Below are 23113 nucleotides of genomic sequence, written 5' to 3'. Positions count from 1 at the left end.
GGAAGAACCAAGAGCACCAGGATTTGGGGATGCGGAGGGGTGGGTTCCACTCTTGGCCTGGGGTCGTCCTGGGCAGCACCGCAAAACTGGGCACAGGCCTCTCAGTCACACACACACACACACACACACACACACACACCCCACACTGTTAGAGTCCTGCAATCACAGCTCCCAACCAAAAGGAATTATCTGATGGCCTTAATCAATACTCTTCTCGTAAGCAAAGTAGCCCACAAAGTTCAAGGAGGATAGTATGTAAGATGGCTTTATTTCACAGGGCAAAGGCTATGCCCCACTGGACGCTACGTAAAGCATTAGAAGCCCACCATACAGACGGTGGCCACAGGAGCTGCTCCTCTTCTTCTAACTGTGGTGTGGGGTAACCATGTCCCCAGCATGCGGGGATGACCCTGGGTGCCATGTGGGGCAAGCTGTTTCGCCGGAGCTCTTCTCCACACATTTTTAGCCAGTGAGGGCCTTTTATAAAAAGCCTTGTGGTTTCCATGAAGAGACTACTATGCCTTATAACTTTGGCCCCAACTCACCACAGAACTTGCACTATTTCGTTTACACAGCCCTTTAAGAGCTGACCGAGGACGAGCCCATCAACTGGGACACCGTCTAACCACACCCCCTCCCCCCGGACTGCTAGTCCCACACCCGCAGACCTGGGGCCCACGCACATTCTTCTGGGTGAATAATGAAAGCTGAGAACGCAGAGAAGAGCTGCAGGGGCTTTGGTGGGCGGGCTCTCCCCCAGGAGCCCTAACCATCGTGTCCGGCTGCCTTTCCTGATGCCAGAGGCTTTTCACATCTTGGAGAGCCTGATGTCGTAGGTGACCATGTTGAAGTTGTCCCAGGCGAAGAGCTTCTTCTCCAGGGGGTTGTAGTCCACCATGCTGCTGTATTTGTAGCGGTTCTTGAAGGGGACGCTCAGGGCCTTGCTGCGCCCCGTGGCCGTGTCGTAGGCGAAGTTGACCGTGGCATCCGGCGACGAGTAGCTGCTGACGGTGTACAGGCGGCCGCAGATGAGGAAGGCGTTGGCCACCGACTGCTTCCGGATGTTAGTCTCCCAGGTCTGTTCAAGGGCCAGACTCTCTGGGTTCAGTCTGGAGAGGACGATGGCGCCTTTGGCCCCCTGCGTGCTGTAGATGACCCAGAGGCCCGTCTCGTCCACAGCCAGGTCGATGTCCGTGTAGCCGCCCCACGAATAGGGGAACTGCCCGTGGTAGCCGGCCCCCGGCAGCTCCTTCTCAGCCTTCACGGCCTCGGTGGTCAGCTCGTAGCGCACCAGCGTTCTGGACTCGGCGCCCTGGAAGTAGAGGCTGCCCCGGTAGACCACGGCGCCCGTGCTCTCCAGCGGCCGCGGCAGCACGTGCACCTTGGACGGGTAGCCCTGCAGGAACTGCGGGACGCGGTCGTACTCGAACACCTGCCGGATGTCCGTGCCCACCGTGTCGATTCTCCACGTGGTCTCCAGGGTGTGCGGGTAGGCGGGCTCCGGGTCTCTCATCCACACGCCGTACTTGCCCGCGATCGTTTCAGCTCTCCTCAGGGTGAGCGGCTCTCCTACCCAAACCAGTTCTCCGCATCCTGGGGGAATTAAAGACACGCATAACCCAGAACGCTTTCCACCATCTTTCCGCCCCGTGGCCGCGTGGCAGAGCCGGTGAAAGCCAGAACCCCGGAGACGGAGCGTCTGGGGTTAAGGTCAGGCTCTGCCCTCCGCTGACTGGGTGACGTTCAGGTCCCTCAGCCCCCTCGACCTCGGCTTGGTCACTGGTAGAGGGGATAGTGTTTTGGGGTAGTAGGGATGTTGTAAATGTTAAATGGAATTATACATGTTATGTACTTGGTAGAGAGTAAATGCCCAGGAAGTATTATGTGATCAAAATGTCATATGAATTGAACTTCCCCTTTTCAGTATCAGTTGTAAAGAGGAAGGCTGCACAGAGAGCTTCAAACTGTATTTCTAATATTTGATTGAAGCCAGGCAGGAACTCACAGGTGTCCATTATGCTACTTTTTATGACTTTCATGTCTGATTTACTTCATTTTTTTAAATGAAACGGGCACCTGGGTGGCTCAGTCGGTTGGGTGTCTGCCTTCCGCTCAGGTCATGATCTCAGGACTCTGGGATCGAGCCCCGAGTTGGGCTCCTTCCTCAGCAGGGAGTCTGCTTCTCCTTCTCCTTCTGCCCCTTCCTCCCCTCCCCTTCTTGTGCGTGCTCTCCCTCTCTCTCTCAAATAAATAAATAAAATCTTTAAAAAATAAAAATGAAACAAAAATCTAGTCATTATAAGAAACTCTGTAAAACAAAGTTCTTCAAGCCTAAACTGATGGGCCACATAAAGGCACCATTTTAATACAATAAAACCCGAACATAATTTTTAAAATGTAATGAAGAGATGGTTGAAAATTTAGATTTAGCTGAAATAAACACAACAGATTTCTGTGCTTTTTTTTTTTTCTTCACTTTCCTTGTAGAAGGTGGGGAGTCTTTGCTGCTCATATCTCAGGGAATTGTTTTTTGAAGACTTCAAAACGTCCCCATTGCATGCATGATCTTCAGCTGGGAATAATTGTTAATAACATGGATAGTCACAGTTTCTGAAAACCACAGCCTGCCTTAAGTCTGGCTTTCAGGGAACACTTTGGAGAGGGGCACCTGTACTTCTCCTCAGTACCCAAGTTCAGAAAAGATACCTTTTCTGAGTATGTGCTATGTGCTGAGATGGTGCATCCCTCTGGCCCTAAGATAAAGAAAGATATGAAGTATCTACTAAAAAATGTAATGAATTTCTATGTGGCAATCAAGTGGGTGAAATAAACCCATCTCTCCTCTTCCCCAGTGCAGCCCAGCTGAGCCCACCATCCCCAAGTGGGTGGTGAGTGAGATACAGGGCTTTGCTAGGAAAGGCCGACATCCTGCCCGCGTGCTCTGGAAAGGGAGCAGAGAGGGGCTCTTCCTCTCCCCCTTCCCTGCCTCGCTGCCAAGGCTGACCAGTGGTCCGCCCTCCCCGCAAAGCGGGCTGACCAACTCTGAACACAGAACAGTCACAGATAAAGACCATGTGTGTACAAAAGGGAAGAAATTTAACTTCATACCAGGGTCTCCCTCCTCATTCTCGGGATGGCCAGATGGACTCTCCTTCAGGATTCGGGAAGCAGGAACCTCAGTTAACTCTGACTTCAGTTCCTGGAAGTTCACGGTCTCCACATTCCATTTAGAAACTATATTAAAAGAAAGAGACAAACTTGTAGTATGAGGAAAAATGGCCCAAGGACTATGCTGAGGATGGTATTTAAATAGACTTCCAAAGATATGATGGTTTGGGATTTGTTTTAAGACAATAAATATGTAGGGGTCTGGCTGGCTCAGTCAGAAGAGCATGTGACTCTTGATCTTGGGGTCATGAGTTCAAGCCCCATGTTGGGTGTAGATGGGTGTAGAGATAACCTAAATAAATAAAACTTTAAAAGAAGATTTTTAAAAAAGATAATAAATATGTAGCATTGAGGTGGAGATAAAACAAGATCGGATTTGGCGGACAACTGTTGGAACTTGGTGATGGGTACACTGGGGTTCTTGTTCTCTCTACTTTTGTGAATGTTTGAAAAATTCCCATAACAAAAAGCTCACAAATAATAAATTGCATAGCGATGTGCCTTGCACAGAATAGGGTATTCAAAATAAAATAAACTTGTACACAATTAAAATAATTCCCTAATTTATGAGCAGGTGAGGTGTGATTCAGGGATATTGAGAAGGTCTTCACCATCTTCGGGATGCCCGAAATTCAACAATTAATGATTCCCTGCATGACATAAGGTTCTTTCCCCTGTCATGATGCAAATGTTCCTGTGAGAGGTAACGTATTCAGCTTTACATGCTCAACTGAAATACTCTGTCAGATTCCTTTCTGAGACCAGTTTTGGACAAGGACAGAGTGTGCGGAATTCCTACAAGAATTCGCGGGCTAGGGTGGGGGTTGCGCACGTTGAGGGAAGGGGTGTGGAGGACACCAGTTAGACATGAAGTTACCACACTTTGTCACACTTCGCTACTTGGGTTTAGGATTAGGCTTATACAAGAGTCCTTGAATACAAGGAAAAAGCAAAAGCCACGAGGAACAGGCTTAGCTGTTTTAAAATGTAGGTTTATGATTCAGGTATGATGAGGCCAACAGATCAGGAGTTGACAGCTAATGAGAAGATAGTCTGTTATACTCACTACTCCCAAGGACACCCACGCCATAGGGGCCACATGGGGCAGCACCAGGGTCACTCAGGCAGGAGGGGAAACATGGGCAAGAACCTTTATTGTTTTTCCTGTGGGAAGGAACGGGTGAGGCCGGGTAAGCAGGCTTAGGATTGGCTAATGTGAATAATTTCAGCAGGCTCTGGGGCATGGGGCTGTCCCTAGTTGGTCCCCGGCTCTGAGGTGATGCGGGCAGGTGGACAGTGGCCTTGAGTGTGAGAGCCAGAGCCCACGGAGGCGGGGCGTGAAAGTGGGGCGGGGCGTGGAGGCGGGGCGTGGGTGTGGAGGCCGGGCGGGGCGTGGGCTATGGGTCGGTGGGTGTGCCTGCGAAAGGCGTGCTGGCAGGTGAGTCATACAGGATCTCCAGGAATCAGCTAACCCTGCGAGGCCCAGACGTCAAAGCCTCAGAATAAAAAGATATGCTTGAAACATTGGCCTTTTCTCTTGCTGGCCATCTCAGTCAGCTCTCTGCCCCTTGAGTGACCTGGCTCCCCACTCAGGATTCCTGTGTCACGGTCCCCAAGGGCAGTCAGTGCCTGGGGCTGGGCTCCTGCACAGCCGAGAAGGTGAGGAAGATGTTCTGTCTCCTATCATGTGTTTGCTTCACTTTGCTAAATTTAACCTCGCAGGCAAAGAAGCTGACAATGGAACACTGAACCCCTCCGGCTACACACGTCATCAATTTTAAGCCACACACATTTTTTCACATTTTCACATGTCTGGACTCAGGTACCTCTTATAGTTGCTGGTATTTAGCTTCAATGCACAGTACTAGAAGGAGGTAGAGAACATTTCCTATCCAGCTAAGAAGCTCTCAGGCTTGTGTGGGCTGCCCGCTGCAGAGCTCTCTGCCCGGTGTTAACTGGCCTCCCCAGGAGTGACAGGCCTGGAGGGGGTGCGTCCTTCCACCCTGGGATGTCCCTCAGTCCCGAGTGGGCTGCATGAGCAGTTAAGACCCTTAAGCCAAAATGTGTAACCAACTGAGGACGTTCTAGATGTGAGCCCCAAACTCCAGGGGCGATCAGGAATACCTCCAGGGACATGGCACGTCTTCAGTCTCCCCAGCCTTGGGGAGCTGTCCACCCACCTAAATAGCCAGCCCCTATGGAACACCTACCGGTGCAAAGTTGTGCAAGGTGTGGACATACAAGGTGAATAATTACAGTTGGTCCATGGTCCCCTTGAGGAGTTCATGTTCTGGCAAAGTCCTCTCGCTGAGGAGTAATGTGGGTTCATTCTAGGCTGCTTTGGGAATAAGGACCCCTTGGACAATTCAAATGGCTCCTGGAGGGTCCTAGGAAATTCATTTGCTTCCCTGAATCTCCTTCTGTCTGCCTGAAAATCTGTGGAGGCGAGAAGACTCCTCTGCTCCTCACTCTGAAGATTGCCTCGACCTAAGGGGGGTAGGTACCCAGGGCAGAGGCTGATTCACTAGGTCAGATGGAGGTTCCCTAGACCAACTGAGGACACTCACGACCACCGTCCTCCTCTCCCGGGAATTGGTGCTGACTGGTGGTCGGCATGGCAGAGGCGGGGTGCCCGAGGTTCCCTGCTCTTCCGTGCTGCCAGGAAAAGGTAAGAGTGAGGGACCCCCTTCCCCTACAAGGGGCGAGCAAAGCTGTTTGTAACCATCCCTGCTTCCTGGAGTGCAGGCCTTCACCCTCTCCGTCTGCCTCTCCCGTCTCCACGCCTTGTCTTAGGCCTAAAACATAATGACAGAGCCTCGACCCCTGGCTATCAGGAGCAACCCACCCCTGCCTTGCCTGCCCAGGCTCCCACACTGAGCAGAGGCTCAAATACGCGGCAACACCTGGCAGGGCAAGTTCTCAAAAGCAGGTCATTGAGCAAACTCCCGGAGGTGAGCTGTTTCTTTTCCTTGGTACCTTTCCTCTGAATAATTCAAACTGCTTTAATTGTTTCAATTAATTCTCAGGATATCGGAGCAAGTTTTAGGCAATGTGAGGTGAGAAATACTGCAGTGGCATTTCTACAAAACTTCTAGAGGATTCCCTTGCCCCAGCCCAGTTCCCTGCCCTTCAGCTCCAGGACCCACAGTTGCCATACAAGGGCCTCCCCTGTACCAGCTCCTTCTTCTGTGCACCTGATGAACATTATTTTATTCTGTGACTGTGGCTAGGATGATCATGGAGCTTAGTGACTTACTGAGAAATAGATATATACTGAGAAGAGTCAGGGTACACACCTGCAAATCAATGAGAAGAAAATTAAGAAAAATGCCCACTTTAGCCACAGAAGGGATAAAGAAAGTGGGGAAAACAAACCCAGACCAGCATTTTCCGGGGTGACTTCCCTGAAGATCACTAAAATATTGAAGTACTGAAAACAGATCCTTTGTGAAAAGACACGATTAGCAGGTACTTATGGCTCTTTCCACATTTCAAAGCAGTTTCATAGAAACTATTTATGTGATCTGATATCTTCACAACTTTTAAAGAAATAGAAAAAGGCTTTAGGATTGCAGTCTGCCACTAATTTAATTATTAGTGCCTCCTATGATTCAGGTCCTGTGCGTATCACCTCTATTCCACATAACAGTCCTGACGTGGACGATATTATCTTCATTTTGCCAAAGAGGAAACAGGCTCAGAGAGGTTAAGTAACTTGCCTAAGGTCACACAGTTAGTTAGTGATGGGACTAGGACTTGAGCCAAGTCTGCCAAGGCCATGGCAGTTGCAAAACTTTCCAACCTGTGGTGGGGGAAGTTTGTCAGTTATAAATTAATTGCCTCTTGGTGCCAAATGCATCCTTCCCTAGATGCTTTCCGAAAAACAAGGATTTCTCCTGTAAAGTGGGCACGATGTCAAGCTTTCTCGGTAGAGGGCGCTGGAGGGACACTGTGGGAGGACGGTCCGCGGCAGTAGCCCCCGGGGACTGGGTTGGCAGTGTGAGCGCGAGGACATCGGGTGGAGCCCTGCCCCAGCCACGGGTCCAAGACGTGGTTCCTCTGTGACCTTGCAGCCACAGCCTGGCCATAACCTTTCCACAGCCCTGTCAACACGGAACCCAGAGTCCCTGCACAGGGACCCCGTGCTCAGCCGGCCTCCCCTGCAGGCCCCCCTCGCGCAGCCCGTCCCTGCCTCCACTGTGTCCACGCCGCAGGCTGCCGGTCGCCCTCGGGAGGTGGCCGTTCCAGCTCCAGCCTGGAGAAGCTCTCCAGCTTCTCCGCTCTCCGCTGGGCTGCACCTCCCCTTCCTCAGTGAGGCCTGACCCCCTTCCAAGTTTGTCCTTCCTCTGGGACCTTCCCTCGGCCCTGGGGTGCCGTGTGGAGTTTACTTATAGTTGCTCTTTCATCGAACTCCATTCTTTATATTTTTAATATATAACTTACAAGACTTAACTTGCCGTGTGGATTCTGTCTCCTGACTGGGCGCAGAGGGCTACCTGAGGCTTCCCAACAGCCTCCAACTTGCGCCTCAGAACTTTGGGGGGTGACCCACTCCAGGAGCGGAGCTCGGATTCCGGCGCACTGCTGCGCGTGCGCACACAGCTCCCAGGCCGTGCCCCCGGGGACCGGCCGCCAAAGGAGAGGGACCAGGTGCCTGGCTGGTGCAGAGTTCCTTGCCTGGGGCCACCGAGGCCCTCGCGGCTCTGCACAGGGCTCCTTTTCTTCCTCCCTCTCCCTGTCTCTTCCTCTCTGCCTCTGCCTCTCCCTCTTCCCCTCCCTCTCCCTGCCTCACCCCCACCGCCTTTCTTCGCGGTTGCTGGAAGCACACCTCATGTGCCGTCTTTGGAGTAAACAAGAACCACAGTGAAACATACTGTCAGGGAATGGCTTTCGGAATCACTGCACGGCCCTTTCTCAGTTGGCAGATGGGATGGGTGGATGACAAGTCCGCTGGCTGCTTCTTGGTTGTGCGGGCCAGGAGCTCCTGGCAATGGTCTGAGGCATGAGGACAGAAGCCTGTGGGAGAGGATGCACACAGCCCAAAGGCTGGGAAGCAGTTGTGTGAACGAGCCTGGATCGGGCCCCAAGTCATAGCTTTCCAGGTCGGGCCAGCCCTGTACCAGGTGTGTGACTTCGGCCAAGTTACTCGCCTCAGTATTCTTAGCTCAAACTATACGTGAAACGTCCTCAATAAAAACGTGTCAAAATTAAAATTTCTCTGGAATGTTTAAAAATCACTCATATTTCACTCTGTGGTGTGAAAACAAAAAGAGGTTATGAAAATATTACGGACTGTATTGTACCCAATAGCTAAATATTTTTAGAGCTTTTATTTGTTTCTATTAAAACTCAGTCCTTCTGTGGTTGAAAAGTTCATGTCTCTTACAAAATTTTGGAAATTTTCTGCATGCTCTGCCCTGTCTCCCTTACCTCTGCTTTGCAGACACATTCTAGAGAGCTTAACCTAGAAACTCCCCAGGAAAGCGAAGATTAGCTAGCAGACTAACGTCCTGGGTGTTGCTCCGGGTACTGTCTCTCGGATCAATATGTGTGTTACAAAAATGTTATGTACGTGTTGATGTTTTAATCATTAAATGATGTTTTAAAACAGTAGCACAGCTCAAGCAAAAGAAACCCTTCAGAGTTATGATCCACTTACTGCATGCCCACCCTGTGCCGGCACTTCTAATCTGCATAGCAACCCTCACAAGAGATTATTATCTGCAGCACTTGCACTGAACACCTCTGGTGCTCTTCCTTCATATCCTGCCCACCTTTTCCCAGTCATTGTGTGGCCACCTGCCTTGTGCCAATGTCCCCTGTGACGACCCTGCCTCAGCTGCCCTGCCCCGGCTTCTCTCGCTCTCTGCAAGAGCCAGCCTGGTGCCCACATCTGTGCAAACTGGAAGTGGGATAAACCCTCTGGCGTGATGATCCTGGGCCAGCAGAGTATCGGATGTATGGTTGAATGCTTCCTTCCTCCGCTGCATTTTACACAGCTCCCCAGAAGGGCGTGGTGGGCTCAAGCCTCCACCACCCACTGTGGGGCTCCACTGGAGAATGCCCCCCACTCCTTATTGGCTCCCCTTCCTTCCCTGACTCACGCTCCCCTAACCTGGCTTCTGCTCCCTGCCCACATATACCACTGCACACAAGCCCCCATCCCAGGCTCTGTTCTCTAGGAGGACTAATCTGAAGTAGAGGTCAGATAAAGGGAAAGAGGGGCTTCTCTTGTGACACTGATAACCAACTCTGATAGATCATCTGGTAATCTGTATTTTTCTACTTTGGGCTTAATAGGCTTTTTTTTTTTTTTTAAGATTTTATTTACTTATTTGACAGAGAGAGACAGCAAGAGAGGGAACACAAGCAGGGGGAGTGGGAGATGGAGAAGCAGGCTTCCCGCTGAGCAGGGAGCCCGATGTGGGGCTCGATCCCAGGACCCTGGGATCATGACCTGAGCCGAAGGCAGACGCTTAACGACTGAGCCACCCAGGTGCCCCATGGGCTTAATAGGTTTCCAGACATTTTGCTACAAAGCGATTACTACAAAATTATATATATATACACTATCTCAATTCTCTCATGTGTACACACACACACACACACACATCAACAAGGAATTTCTGTGTTTCTAAGGAGACCTTTTTCTAGGTAACAATTACATGATAAAGACAGCGGTGGTGACAGTTTGAATGACAGGCAGAGTGAGAAAAAGTCCACCTTCTGTGGCCTCCCTCTGCTGGAGGCAGCCTCACTAAGCCCTTCCCTCCACTCCCAGCCCCCCAGCTCTTGCTGCCCCTACATGAAGCACACCCACACTTAAATTCCAGTCGCCCAGAAAGCCCTTTACCCTCAGATCTAGGACCTTGAAGCCCATCTTTTGTTCCAAACGTTTCTTTCCCTGATGTTTAAATGTAACCTTCCTGGAGCGCCTGGCTGGCTCAGCTGGTGGAGCACATGACTCTTGATCTCAGGGTTGTGAGTTCGAGCCCCACGTTGGGTGTAGAGATTATTTAAAATAAAATCTTTAATAATAATAATAATAGTAAACTAAAGGTAGACTTTCTGTCTTTTATCTTTAGGTTCTATAAACTAGAGCTCACTTCAAGGTCCTGAAGGGCCACTGGACCTCAGGTGGGAGGGACTGAATTAGTGGCTCTGCCACTAGCTGACTAGGTGGCCACAGACCAGCTCTGGGCCTCAGTTTCCACATCTGCACAAAACGAGCCAGTGGCTCAGAGGCTCTGCAGCTCTACATTCCTGGGCTAATGTAATTCCTCCTCATGGAAAAAAAAATTGCTAAAAAGACTTTCCAAGCTTGGAGTTCACTCTAAGGGGCTGTTGTCCTTATTTCAAAAGTAGAGCAGCTAGAAAGAAGAAAAAGAAATGTAAAATTAGAAAACACATCTAATAAATTCCCTAAGTCTTGTTAAATGACCACAGGACAATAAAAAAACCAAAACGTTGCCTCTGTTTTCACACACACACACGCACACACACACACACACAGGTTTTTGTTGAGAATATGACTCCATCACTTAACAGTCTGAAATAAGTAATGCTTCATTGTGTTTCTATTAATACTGATTCTTTTATCTGTGCTCAGAGACTCAGGTTCAACAAATCTTCGTGCCACCACCAATCATTGTGCCTCCCGGGGCCCTTGGTGTCTTCAGACCTTATTTTTCTTTGTTGTAAAATTTAGAATCGAGTCTCTTCCAACTATAGAAATACAGGATTTTTAAAAATCCTTTACACTTAAGAGTTATTTCATTTGAACCCCACAAAAATCACTCAGAGGAGGAATTTTCATTACCACGTAACAGATAAGAAACCAAGGTGCAGAGGTTAAGTGACTTGTCCAAGGTCATACCCTGGCATGGACTCTTGGGTTTTTTCAGTCTCATTTACATGCAGACTTTGCCTCTCGGGTAGAAAGCCTTTTTTTTTTTTTTTTTTAAAGTAGGCTCCACGCCCAGCACAGAGCCCTACGTGGAGCTTGAACTCATGACCCTAAGATCAAGACTTGAGCTGAGGTCAAGAGCCGGATGCTTAACCATTTGAGCCACCCAGGTGTCCCTAGAAAGCCCTTTTAAAAAAATAATCATTTTATTTTGAAGATTTCCAAACCATTTGAAAAGTTGAAAGAATCATATAATAAAGCACCCCCCCCACCGTGTGCTCATCACTGAGATTCACCATTTGTTAATATTTTGCCACATTTGTTTTTCCTTTGTTTCTGTCACTCTTGATACATTTATAGTCTTTGTTGAACCATTTGAAAGTAAATTGCAGCCATTCTGACAACTTACCCCCTAGTACTTGAGTCTGTGTCTCCTTAGAAGAAGGATATGCTTCATAACCACGATATCATCTCTCAGCCAAGAAACTGAGCATTAATCAATAATAGGACCTAAGAGGTGGTCTATCTTCAAATTTCCTCAATGATTCCAAACCTGTCCCTGTGGCTCTTCTCCCCTGGATGTAAGACCCAATCCAAAGCCAGGCATTGCATTTGGCCGCCACTTCTCCTTAGCCTTCTACAATCTAGAACAAGCCCCACCCCCTTGTCTTTCTTTCATGATGTTGACGTCTCTGAAGAGTCTGGGCTAACTGTCCTGCGTTCAGATTTGCTCACTTGTTTCTTCCTGATCAGAAAACTAATTATGAAACAGGGAATATTTGGGAGCACAATTTCACAAAAAGTGACACAAATACCATCCTCCCGAATAATGGAGAGAGAGTGCCCCCTGTCGCAGTGCGCATGCACGGACTCACCTTCGAGCAGAGACCAGGATGAATGGAAGAGAGTCTCAGTTAGAAAGAGCCACCTCAAGGAGTGGCCTGGGGACTTGAAAGCAGAGGTTCTCCGATTGGGCAAAGAGTAAGAAAACTTCCCAAACAACATAGTGAGGAACCCGACAAAGGGGTTGCCACCTCTTTATTTTGCCAAGACAGCACATTAAAAAAAAAAAAAAAAAAAACCCTACCATCTATCATGGTTTCATAAATCTATTGTTATCTCATAAATAGAGGTCATTTTAACAACAAAAGGTAGGAATCACAATTTCCAAAGATTCACAAAAGAGTAGTTTTCTAGGCAGGATAGTTGGCAACTTTCTACTAATCATATACACATACGTCTCACCTGGTCCTTATATTTCGCACTTTGCTATGACTGGGGGAGCCATCATGGGAGGCACAAGAACTCGGAATCACCAGCCCAAATGGAACTCTCAGGAGCTAAATGACTAGTAATATGTGAGAGTGGTTGCTTTGCCCTCCTTCAGTCGTCTGCCTCATGCTAGATGGACAGTCTCGGGGAGAGAGGAAAGGGCAAGGAAAGGCAAGCCCAGGCTGTCCATAACAGGTCACTATGAGCCATGTCACCTTCTGGACTCGGGGGCCCCTTCACCCCACGTTCTTACCTTCCCTGGAGCTTGGTGGCACGTCCTGAGAGGAGCTGTGGGCCTGGGGACACTGGCCCTTTCTCAGCCTCTCTGCCTCCTGGCTTCTGCTTTCCAGCCTCTGGGCCAGATCCGCATTCTCTTCCTCCAGTCGCCTCTTCTCTTCTTCCAGAGCTGACTTGTCGCGGAGGAGGTTGTTGTAGGCCACCTCCAGCTCCCTGGTTTTGGTCTCCAGCTGTTCCCGCTCCCTTCTCAGGGTGCCCAGCTCCCTCTGCAGCCCCTCGTGCGTCTGTGAGGGCCCGGCAGCCTGGCCCAAGGCCAGCTGGTGGAGGACGCCCTCCAGGGAGCTGAGCCGGGCTTTGGTGGACTCCAGGTCTGCCCGCTGGGCACTGCTGTCTCTCTGCAGGTCCTGGATGGCTGACGTGGCCTGGCTCTGCTCGGGGCAGCTGGACTCACTGGGGCTGGCCACACTGAAGGTATACTGGCATCTGCCGCTCGGGTCATTGGCCTTCTGGAGCTGGGCCCTCCTGGCCTCCAAACCCCATACAAGACAGGCCAGAAGTAGCAGCTGGGCAACTGGCATCTTGGGCCTGCTACTGCAGTGATGGGTACAGAGGCCCTCAGTGCAGAGACTGGGCAAGCCTTCCCTGGGAAAGCTCTCCCACCCTGTGAGGCGTCCAGATGGGTGGCCCTGCTGGCTAATGCCTTGGCTGCACAGAGCTTTATATACACTGGGGAGCCACCCCTGCGTGGGGGGAGCAAGAGGTGGTCACGTGAGGCTGGGCGGGGCCACGCACAGGGGAATTGTTTTTACACGGCCAGAAAACATCTTAGAAAATGACATTCCAGAAGTCTGTTTGGAATTTCTTTTCAAAAAGAATGTCTCACTTTATGCACCCCATATCCCTACAATATTCCCTATATCCCCACCCTATTTTGTGCACACACGTTCACACAGGGCCCACTTCACCCAACATGATCACATGCATGTCTATTTCAACAAGGATTCATTTCTAGTTTATATTTCCATTTACTCTGCAAACTCTATCGAGACCTGCTTCTGTATCGTGGACTGTGCTAGAAACCGGGGATGCAGACATTCCTAAGACATAGTCCCTCTGTCCCTGTGGCAGTGACAGACAAATAACAGCCAGCCAGAATACAGGGGCAGCATGCCACCAGGCTTCAGGGAACAGCAATCCTGTAGAAGCAGTTGGAAGCAGAATTCTTCCCTTGCCCCCAGCTTTAAAACAAGTGTGGGTTTGTATTTGGGAGGACTTTGTAATTCCAGTCCCAGCATATCAGGCACCCTTGTCAGTGATAGCCTCGAGGCTAGTTCTTACCATGTGTGTGAGTGTGTGTGTGTGTGTGTGTGCGTGTGAGCAAAAGCGCCTTCATCATCATGGATGAAATCTGTGGAACCCTTCTCAGGAAGGTGTTTTTAAATGTAGAAAATATATAGGACTGCAAAGGAAGCACATGATATTGAAATACTATTATCAAAATACTTTTAAAATTTGAACTATACATGTCCTTCTTCATTAACACTTTAAATCAACTAATTTATTAAAGTAGGCTCCACACAACATGGGGCTTGAACTCATGACCCTGAGGTCAAGAGTCACGTGCTCTACCACTGAGCCAGCCAGGTGCCCCATCTTCATTAACACTTTAAAAACAAGATCTTCAAATACTTTAAAAATGGGGAGGGATGCCTAATTTCCAAGTAGTCTGAGCGGAAATGCTATTTATTGCATGGTATCTGCACCAACCATAATGTAACATAAAATGTCTGTGATTTCTATTGGTAGCGACAAAGTCACAGGGCCTGCTAATACAGCTTTGGATTTACGGCTATTTTCATATAGAATGAAATGTTAAACCTAAAATTTAGTTAGAAGGTGCTGAAAATAAAGACGCTTTTTTTTTCCCTATCCAAATTGACGGGCTTTCTGGAGCCTCGTTTAACAATCCCTGCTTTACATGAATAAATCTAAAAAGAAAGCAAACAAACAAATAACAAATGAAGAAAAACACCAAATATGCCAAGAGAAGGTCTGTGCAAATCGGAATGTATGTAATAGCCTCACCAGTAACTTTTAAAATACTGTTTGCATTTGAGCAATTTATATTGTCTGATACCAAAAACAACTTCAATATCTGCGAAGTAAATATTTTCAGATGTGCCCCGGCGGACTCATCTCCTGTTTGGGAAAATACATTTTGCTTAAAAGATGCTATTCTTATTTGGTTCTAAAGTTAGACTTGAACTTGAGACATTTACAAACGGGTGTTTGTTTCCTGCTGACTGAAGGGTCCTATTCTCAGTTCCTAAATCAGATAAACATTATCAAGATGATTTTGTTAAATATCTTCTAGTCAGCAAGAACTGGTTCAAATCTGTTTGGCTTCACTCTCAGGAACGTTTTTTTTCTGTTAAAAGGACTAGCTCAGATTGTTCCTGTGCTGCGGGCTCCACAAAGAAAAGGAGTTCTGGATAAAGAGAAACGGAAGTAATTTTCCTGCCTTCAGTTTGCTCAGGGTTACCCTGCTTGTCAGGGAAGAATACAGGACTCAGGTCCGGCGTTCTGACTTCCCCTGGACTGAGTTCCTTTGGGGGGCGTGGGGGGGCCAGCACTGCCTCGGATAACCCAGGAGCTCCCATCTGAAATTCCGCTCAGTTCCTTGGGCTGTGCGCACCTTCGTCTTCCTCGCCCACGCTCCATCCCTCTCGGTCCATCTCCCCTGAGCTGCAGGCCTTCTGTGGCAGAGCAGCTGCTGTTGAGCCCCCCCCCACCCCGCCCCGTGGGTGCCAGTGGGGGGTGAAGGGCTGAACAATCCCTGGCGTTTTCACTTGGTCCAACCCAGGGTTTGTACGCCGGGCGAAAGCTACCCACCAGTCATTCCCAACGTTGTGGCTGCCGGCAAAGCCCGGGGGGGGGGGGGGGGGGGGAGAAAACGGGGCGGTTGGGTTTATGGAGCTCTCTTCAATCCTTGTGGCTCGCCATCCCTTCTTCCCCGGGAGCCTGACGGGATGAGGACTGAGGGAGCTCCCACACCTTGCCTTCCTTCGCTGACCCCCCCCTCCCCATCACCACCCACTGCGCCCCAGCGGCTTGAGCTCTGCCTGCTGCCTCCCGGCTCCCTCTCAAAGCCTTCCAGGGGGGGTGGGGGGGGGGGCTAAAGCCACAAGGACACTTGCAGGCCCAGAGAAGGAGAGGACGCTCCCAGGGTCACAGAACCAGAAAGAAAACTGAGGTCTTCTGATGCTGAGGTTTTCCACCTTCTTGCATAAACCAAGTCCCGCCGAGTGCCCAGAATACATGAAAGACTCCAGTCACTTCCTCCAGGAACTGACATTCTAGGAAATGAGCTCGCTTCCTATTTTCCCATTAAATGAAGGCCTTCGGTGAGGGAAAACTCATGCACACCCTTTGCTTTTTACAGCTGATGTTATGAAACTGCATCCTTTCATCGAATAGAACTACTCTCCTAAAAGCAAAGGGCTCACTGAAGACACAGCGAACTCGCAGCCCCATGAACAGCAATAAACATCTTCCGCACACTCTTCACCTCCCTGCCTGTCACCGCCCTCTCAGGCCGGCGCCCTCCACCCCGCGGTCCCCACCTCCGGGGATTTGCCTGGACGAGGGGCCCCCTTTCCCTCTGAGGAAACACTGTCCACTCCAGATTCGCTCTTAGACTGTGTGCCATGGCCATTTCCTTTCTGGAGCCTGGAGCCGGGGAGTCTCCAGCTCAGATGCCGCTGGCAGCCAAGAAGACGCTCATGGGGTGTGTCAGCCAAGTGCAGACTTGTGCCTGTTGCGGGAGCCGGCGTGGAAGGTGCGGGCCCAGGGCCTCCTGTGCAAGATGGAGGCAGCAGGGGGCGCTAGGGAGCGGCATTAGTAAGGAGCGTCCCTTGTTCAAGTCCATTCAAGGTTGTGTTTCTGTTCATTCAGTATTGGGCGTAAGCTGGCTGGCTACTGATTTTCTCCTGCAGTTCTTCCATGACAAAATGTAACCCCCATGAAGGCAGGGCTGTGATCGCTTTGCTCACCATTTTGTCCCCGGTGACTGGCAGATATAAGTGCTCAATAAATTTTCAGTAGATGCCTGGATAGATACATAATTCAAGCAGAAGGAGAAAGCAAAAGGGCCCTAAGGAAGGAAAACAGCCAGTGGCACCATACTCGAGACTGCTCAGGACACTCTGGGCACCTCCCTGGTGTCTGGGGTCTGGGGGTGGGGGAGCAGGGCTCTCCCAGCTGGAGAGGAAACTTTGCTGGGGGCACACTCCCTTCCCCCAAATGCACACACATAGTCTCAGATGGGATCGTCCCATGTATATCTTTATTTCACTACAGATCAGGAGGCTTACTGCAAAGCATGGTGAATTAAGATGGTAACTTAAGAGCATGGAGATGAGGATGAGGAAAGGGGCGGCGGAGAAGAAGCAGTCTGAACTGGGAGCTCATGGCACCGTTCTCCACGCTGACCCTTTCATCCGTGTCCTTGCTGGCCCATCATTCAGAAGATTCATTATTAAGCACCTACTATGTGTTAAGGGCTGTGAAGCCTACCCAAGTGTGTCAGAAACAGACCCCACACTGAAGAAGTGGTCAAGCTGTAGCTACAGGTAAGGCTATTCCGGGAACCTCAGTGCTGGAGAAGCCCAGGGGAGGGAGATTTCCTCGTGAACAGGAAAGGCTTCGCAGGGGAGATGGCATTTGTAATGGGACCTAATGAGATAACATGTTGACAATGGCTGAGGCACTGGGGCTGTAGACATGTCTCTGTGTCTGCCTTGGGTTCTGATGTTCAGGCTCTGTCCAATGACAAGGCATACATCAGATTAACCACGCCTATTTCCTTTGTTGCTCCTCCCCCCAAGCCCCCACTCCGCCCAAGCCGACAGGAAGGGGTGGGGGGCGGGTCTTAAGCCAGAGAGCCCTGCACACTCTCTTCATCCAGAGCTGGCCCCTGGGGTTGTCCGGGGTTGTCCAGGTGGAAGCTGGTCCTGAGCACTGGGGCATCTTCTTCCTGTGAGGAGAGAGACTTCCAAGGGCAGGACCCGTGGGGCCCAGAAGCATGTTGTACCCCAAGAGGAAGGCTTTTAGGGGGGAGGAATGGATGTAGTGACAGCCCTCTCCACGGAGTCCTGAGAGCTGCAAACGTCATGCTAGCATCCAATTAAAGTGAAACTACACTTAAATCATCACAAGGATATTGTTGGCAACTTTTGTCATACAGATTCTACCACTAGTCCATGGACATTCCATGAAGCCTTATTATACTGCGTATTGAGCTGGTTTTCTTCCAGCTATTGATAGGTAGGATTTCCACAGGGTATTAGTGATCATGGGGCAGGGGGCTGGAGCTATAAAAGGAAGCACAGATCCCTATACTTGGAGGAGGAGTATCGTATTTGAAGGCTCTTGGAAATCTTAGGTCTCTTATCTCGAGAAGATAGGTGTTAACCTACTTTTCTAGTGCTCTCAAAAATCTGAATAAAAGTGATGATGTCTCCAATAAGTAAATAAATAAATAAAATAAAAGGAAGCACAGAGAGAAAAAGTGAGATTCATTCAAAAGACCAAAGAAAAGTTCCGTTTGAGAAAGAGCATTGGGCCTGGGTCATGGGGACTTGTCATGGATCGTGCTGGAAGAGCTAGGGTTGGGGGGACAGTGATTTCTAACCTATCAGGAGCTGGGACACTGTATCCTTGTATGCCTGAGTTTACAAAATTGTTACTCCTCTTTAAATTGATGTATTCCATATTTATTTTATTCTTAAAATGATCAAAATTAACTGTCTCTTGAGAGTTTCTTAAGAATTTGGGTTTTGCTGTTATTTCTACGTCTTCTGCTAGCCTGACCTTCCTGAACTCACCCCCACACAGTGATGCTGCTTGTTGTTGGTGTCTTTGAAAATAATGATCCACTTTGGGACCTGAACAGATCACACTTTTTCTCATTTTTCTTTCAAGTTCACATAAAAATCCCTCCCTAAGGACCAGATATTTAATTATTAATCTGAAAATGTCTTTTGAGCTGTTTTCCTGATTCATAATTTTTTCCTGTAATTAAAAGCAAGTGGGGTGCGTGGGTGGCTCGGTTGGTTAAGTGTCCAACTCTTGATCTCAGCTCAAGTCTTGATCTCAGGGTCATGAGTTTAAGCCCTGCTTTGGGCTCCACACTGGGCATACAGCCTACTTAAAAAAAAAAAAAAGGGCAAGGGAAAAGTTTATTTTCCATCATTATTTGCTCTACTAGAATTTTCACTTCGACAAGTGCCATGAGGCAGTCGTGGGTTTTTTTGTTTTTTTAACTCCTCCCTGATGGACTTACCTTATGGTATCTCGTACTTCTTTTTTTTTTTTTTATTCTTATGTTAATCCCCATACATTACATCATTAGTTTTAGATGAAGTGTTCCATGATTCACTGTTTGTGCATAACACCCAGTGCTCCATGCAGAATGTGCCCTCCTCAGTACCCACCACCAGGCTAACCCATCCTCCCACCCCCCTCCCCTCTAGAACCCTGTTTGTTTTTCAGAGTCCATCGTCTCTCATGGTTCTTCTCCCCCTCCAATTTCCCCCACTTCATTCTTCCCCTCCCGCTACCTTCTTCTTTTTTTTTCTTAACATATATTGCATTATTTGTTTCAGAGGTACAGATCTGAGATTCAACAGTCTTGCACAATTCACAGCGCTTACCAGAGCACATACCCTCCCCAGTGTCTATCACCCAGTCACCCCATCCCTCCCACCCCACCCCCCACTCCAGCAACCCTCAGTTTGTTTCCTGCAATTAAGAATTCCTCATATCAGTGAGATCATATGATACATGTCTTTCTCTGTTTGACTTATTTCACTCAACATAATACCCTCCAGTTCCATCCACGTCGTTGCAAATGGCAAGATCTCATTCCTTTTGATGGCTGCATAATATTCCATTGTATATATATACTGGTATCTCGTACTTCTGTCAGGAACAATGTTAGTTACTATAATAAGAGCAGACACAGCCTGGAAACTTTCCTAGAGCTGACACACCTTCTTTCCGATTCTTTATCACACTGCCAAAGACGTACATCTGAATGAGGGCCAAAGAGCTCACAGGGCACTTTCATAAACCTCAGTTCATTTAACCCTCTCGAAATAACCCCGAGGTAAACCAGGCAAAGTTGGTAATCCCTCCTTTACAAATGGAGAGACTGGGGATCAGAGGGATTAACTGACTTGTGCCAGGTCATGTGGCTGGTACACAGACCAGGACCCGAATGCTCTCTGCCTCCCCATTTCATCCCATTTCTACATTTACTACTGTTGCAGGGAAGCCTCAAGAATGAACTTTACAAAGGCTCCTCAGATGTTTCTCTTCCATACAATCCATTGACTAGCAGCTTGAAGGCTAGATTCGTCTCAGCATATGTGGGGATGTCGAGTGGAGTGGGATTATGTGTCCTCTCCTGGGTGGGACCAGAGCAGACAGGGTGAACAGTGTAACTGGAATATTGCGGAGAGTCCCGGACTAACCCTGAAGGCAATCCGAGACTCATTCAGAGGCTGGTGTGAGGGCTGCTGACACAAATATTCCTTGGGTAGAGCAAAGAAATTCTCCTTAGTTTCAAGGTACAGATTCTCTTTCATGTTTCCTCAAGGAAAAAAGAAAAAGGAAAAATGGTGGGAGGGCACCTGGCTGGCTCAGTCTGTGGAACATGAGACTCTCGATCCTGGGGTTGTAGGTTCGAGCCCCACGTTGGGTGTAGAGATTATTTAAAAATAAGATCTTAAAAGGACGCCTGGGTGGCTCAGTCAGTTAAACATCCAACTCCTGATTTCAGCTCAGGTCATGATCTCGGGGTCGTGGGATGGAGCCTCTCATTGGGTTCCATGCTCAGCAAGGAGTTTGCTTGGGATTCTCTCCCTCTGTCTCTCCTGCCTCGCTCACATGCTCTCTCTCTCTCAAATAAATAAATAAATCTTAAAAAAAAATCTTAAATAAAAGGGTGGGCATTGGGGAGAGGAAGCTGAATATGGTTAAGTATTCCCCTAAACTGAGACTGAAACAGGCCTTTTAAAAAATGATCAAGGCCGTCGCTCTCCCTGCTTCTCAGAAGCTGCAAAATCTCACTCATGGCAGCTCTCCTTCTTGATGTATCGACTCCGTTCTCCACTTTACCAGTGTCTTCCTGCCGACTTCAGCTTTCATCTGGCCCCTTATGGTCGCCCCAGGCCCGCGCCTACCCCCCAGCATGACAGCCCTGCTTCTGGACTCTGTCTCTTTCCCAGACCACATTCTCAAGAGAGATTTGGTGGCTGAGCTCCTTCTTTCAAGCCAACCACACCAGTCAGTAGCCAATTGCAGTTCTCTTCTTGGGATAGAAACTCAACCTTAGGGCGCCTGGGTGGCTCAGTTGGTTAAGCGACTGCCTTTGGCTCAAAAGAAAAAAAAGAAAAGAAAAGAAAAAAAAAGGAAACTCAACCTTAATCCATTCAGTTATGTGTTTTGGGGGCGGGGGTGAGGGCGCTATTTAGAAAAACCTACAGGACCAAGATTCTCTTAGAAGATGTGGACTGGCAAGAAATAATGAGCAACTCTAGCTCAGCGCCCAAAGTGATCTCTTCCTCACCATGTTTAGGCAGTGTTTCTTACCATGGTGGTAAAAATTGTGGGAAATTCATTCAATAAGTATTTGAGGGTGTTCTGTGTGCCTGGCACGGTGCTGGGCACGAGAAGATATTGCGAAGATTGTTGGTAAAGGTTGTAGGGTTCAGAAGGCTAAGGGGAAGATGGAAACAACTTCCACATGACTTGGGCTTCCCTTCTTATGCTCACATAGGAAAAAAATCATAGACACAGTAGCCATACAGCAACAACATAGGCAAAATGGACATTTATGGGTTTTTTGGGGGGGACCCTACGTGTTATTTACATTTTTCTATGGGACAATGCTTCTCATGGCTTGCATCAAAGAAGAAAAACATACTTCTTTTTAAAACGCACTCAAAGTTGGGTGGCTCAGTCGTTAAACGTCTGCCTTCCACTCAGGTCATGATCCCAGGGTCCTGGGATCGAGCCCCACATCGGGCTCCCTGCTCTGCGGGAAGCCTGCTTCTCCCTCTCCCACTCCCCCAGCTTGTGTTCCCTCTCTCACTGTGTCTCTCTGTCAAATAAATAAATAAAATCTTTAAAAAATAAAAAAATAAATAAAACGCACTCAAAGACTACACTGGAGGACAATGGGAGGAATAGAGACGTGGAGTCTGGGTGGCTAGGAGTTAGCGCCTGGGACCAAATTACCCAGAGATCCAAGCGTCAGTGGGTATTTTGTCCATCAGTTCATATTACACACCCAGCAGCTATTCACATGGGGAATCTGTGAAATGTTTCGATGTTCATAATAGCTTCTCAGAAGCTAAAAAGTTGTAATTACTGATGGAGCATAATCCACTTGTGATCTTTGGTGTGAAGTCAAGGTTATTCTGATCTATTGCTAATTTTAAAAAGGTCAGTATGCAGTGGAGGGGCAGTGAGGGTCTCGGAGAGTTTCCTGCCACCAGAGCGACGCATTGGACAATAAGCCTAAACCAGAGCCCATTGTGGGCTGAGTTTTGTGTGTAAAAACATACAAACCCAAACTTTTGGCTTTTGAGGAAATTCCCAAATAGATCAATGTTGTTTCATCTTTTTGGATAGTCCCTCATACCTAAACCTGTTTTTACATTTACCAACTTATTTTTATTTTGAAACTTATGACCATCCTCAGAGACTGGTACCATTAACCCCATTTTACGGAGGAGGAAATGAAGTGCTTATGGAGCTGTCTGCAGTATCCCCTCCCGGCATCCCACCCCCACCTCATTGAGATGACATCAGATTTGTAAAAATTTAGCCCTCATCTATATTAAGTTCATAATGATATTTCCTGGCAGATACTTAGTATAGACTTTACTTTCAGAATTATATCAATGAAGAATTCACAGAAAAGCAGATTTTCCATAGAAAACGATGAAAGGTTGTTAAAATATTCCCATTTTATTGTGTTTGGTCTAAGAGTGGAAGATTAATAATCAGCCTGAACTTGTTTTGAGTGATTATTAAATAACTTATCTTAAAATTTTACTCAGCTTCTTCCCATTGTACCTTTTGCTTATTCCTTATATTTCTGCTCTCTTAGGGGTCAGTGTATTTTAGCAAAAAGAGGATGGGACCTGATACCTCCACACGGTCTGTTCACTCTGTGGGTCACTAGCCATGCCCCAGTCTCTTCAGATTTAAAATGTCCCTGAGGGGCGCCTGGGTGGCTCAGTTGTTAAGCGTCTGCCTTCGGCTCAGGTCATGATCCCAGGGTCCTGGAATCGAGTCCAGCATCGGGCTCTTTTCCCAGTGGGGAGTCTCCCTCTCCCTCTGCCACTCCCTCTGCTTGTGCATGCTCTCTCTCTCTCTCTGTCAAATAAATAAATAAAATCTTTTTAAAAAATAAAATAAAATGCTCCTGAAACTTCTCCTGAAGATAACATTACAAAA

The 23113-nt window shown here is 48.4% G+C and overlaps 1 protein-coding gene across 1 annotated transcript; it reads right to left on the bottom strand.

Annotated features, from left to right (window-relative positions):
- Positions 1-249: 249 nt before the first annotated feature.
- On the bottom strand, positions 250-13272 carry MYOC (myocilin). Its single transcript, XM_021682635.1, has 3 exons — positions 12600-13272; positions 3109-3234; positions 250-1593 (listed from the first exon to the last, which is right to left on the bottom strand). Exons 1-3 carry the CDS (start codon positions 13159-13161, stop codon positions 809-811), a joined length of 1473 nt encoding a protein of 490 aa, XP_021538310.1. The 5' UTR covers positions 13162-13272; the 3' UTR covers positions 250-808.
- Between the last annotated feature and the right edge of the window lie 9841 nt (positions 13273-23113).

The sequence above is a fragment of the Neomonachus schauinslandi genome, chromosome 6 (genome assembly GCF_002201575.2).
Source record: "Neomonachus schauinslandi chromosome 6, ASM220157v2, whole genome shotgun sequence".
NCBI classification, from domain to species: Eukaryota; Metazoa; Chordata; class Mammalia; order Carnivora; family Phocidae; genus Neomonachus; species Neomonachus schauinslandi.
The sequence above is the reverse complement of the archived record's forward strand: the minus strand, read 5'-3'. Positions and strand labels throughout refer to the sequence as shown.

What these genes read in the sequence shown, in the direction of transcription:
- MYOC (XM_021682635.1), bottom strand. Translation starts at nt 13,161, where the DNA reads ATGCCAGTTGCCCAGCTGCTACTTCTGGCCTGTCTTGTATGGGGTTTG. An exon ending in GCCACCAAGCTCCAGGGAAG is followed by an intron (nt 3,235 to 12,599) that starts GTAAGAACGTGG and finishes CTTTTAATATAG; the next exon opens with TTTCTAAATGGAATGTGGAG. An exon ending in GAATGAGGAGGGAGACCCTG is followed by an intron (nt 1,594 to 3,108) that starts GTATGAAGTTAA and finishes TAATTCCCCCAG; the next exon opens with GATGCGGAGAACTGGTTTGG.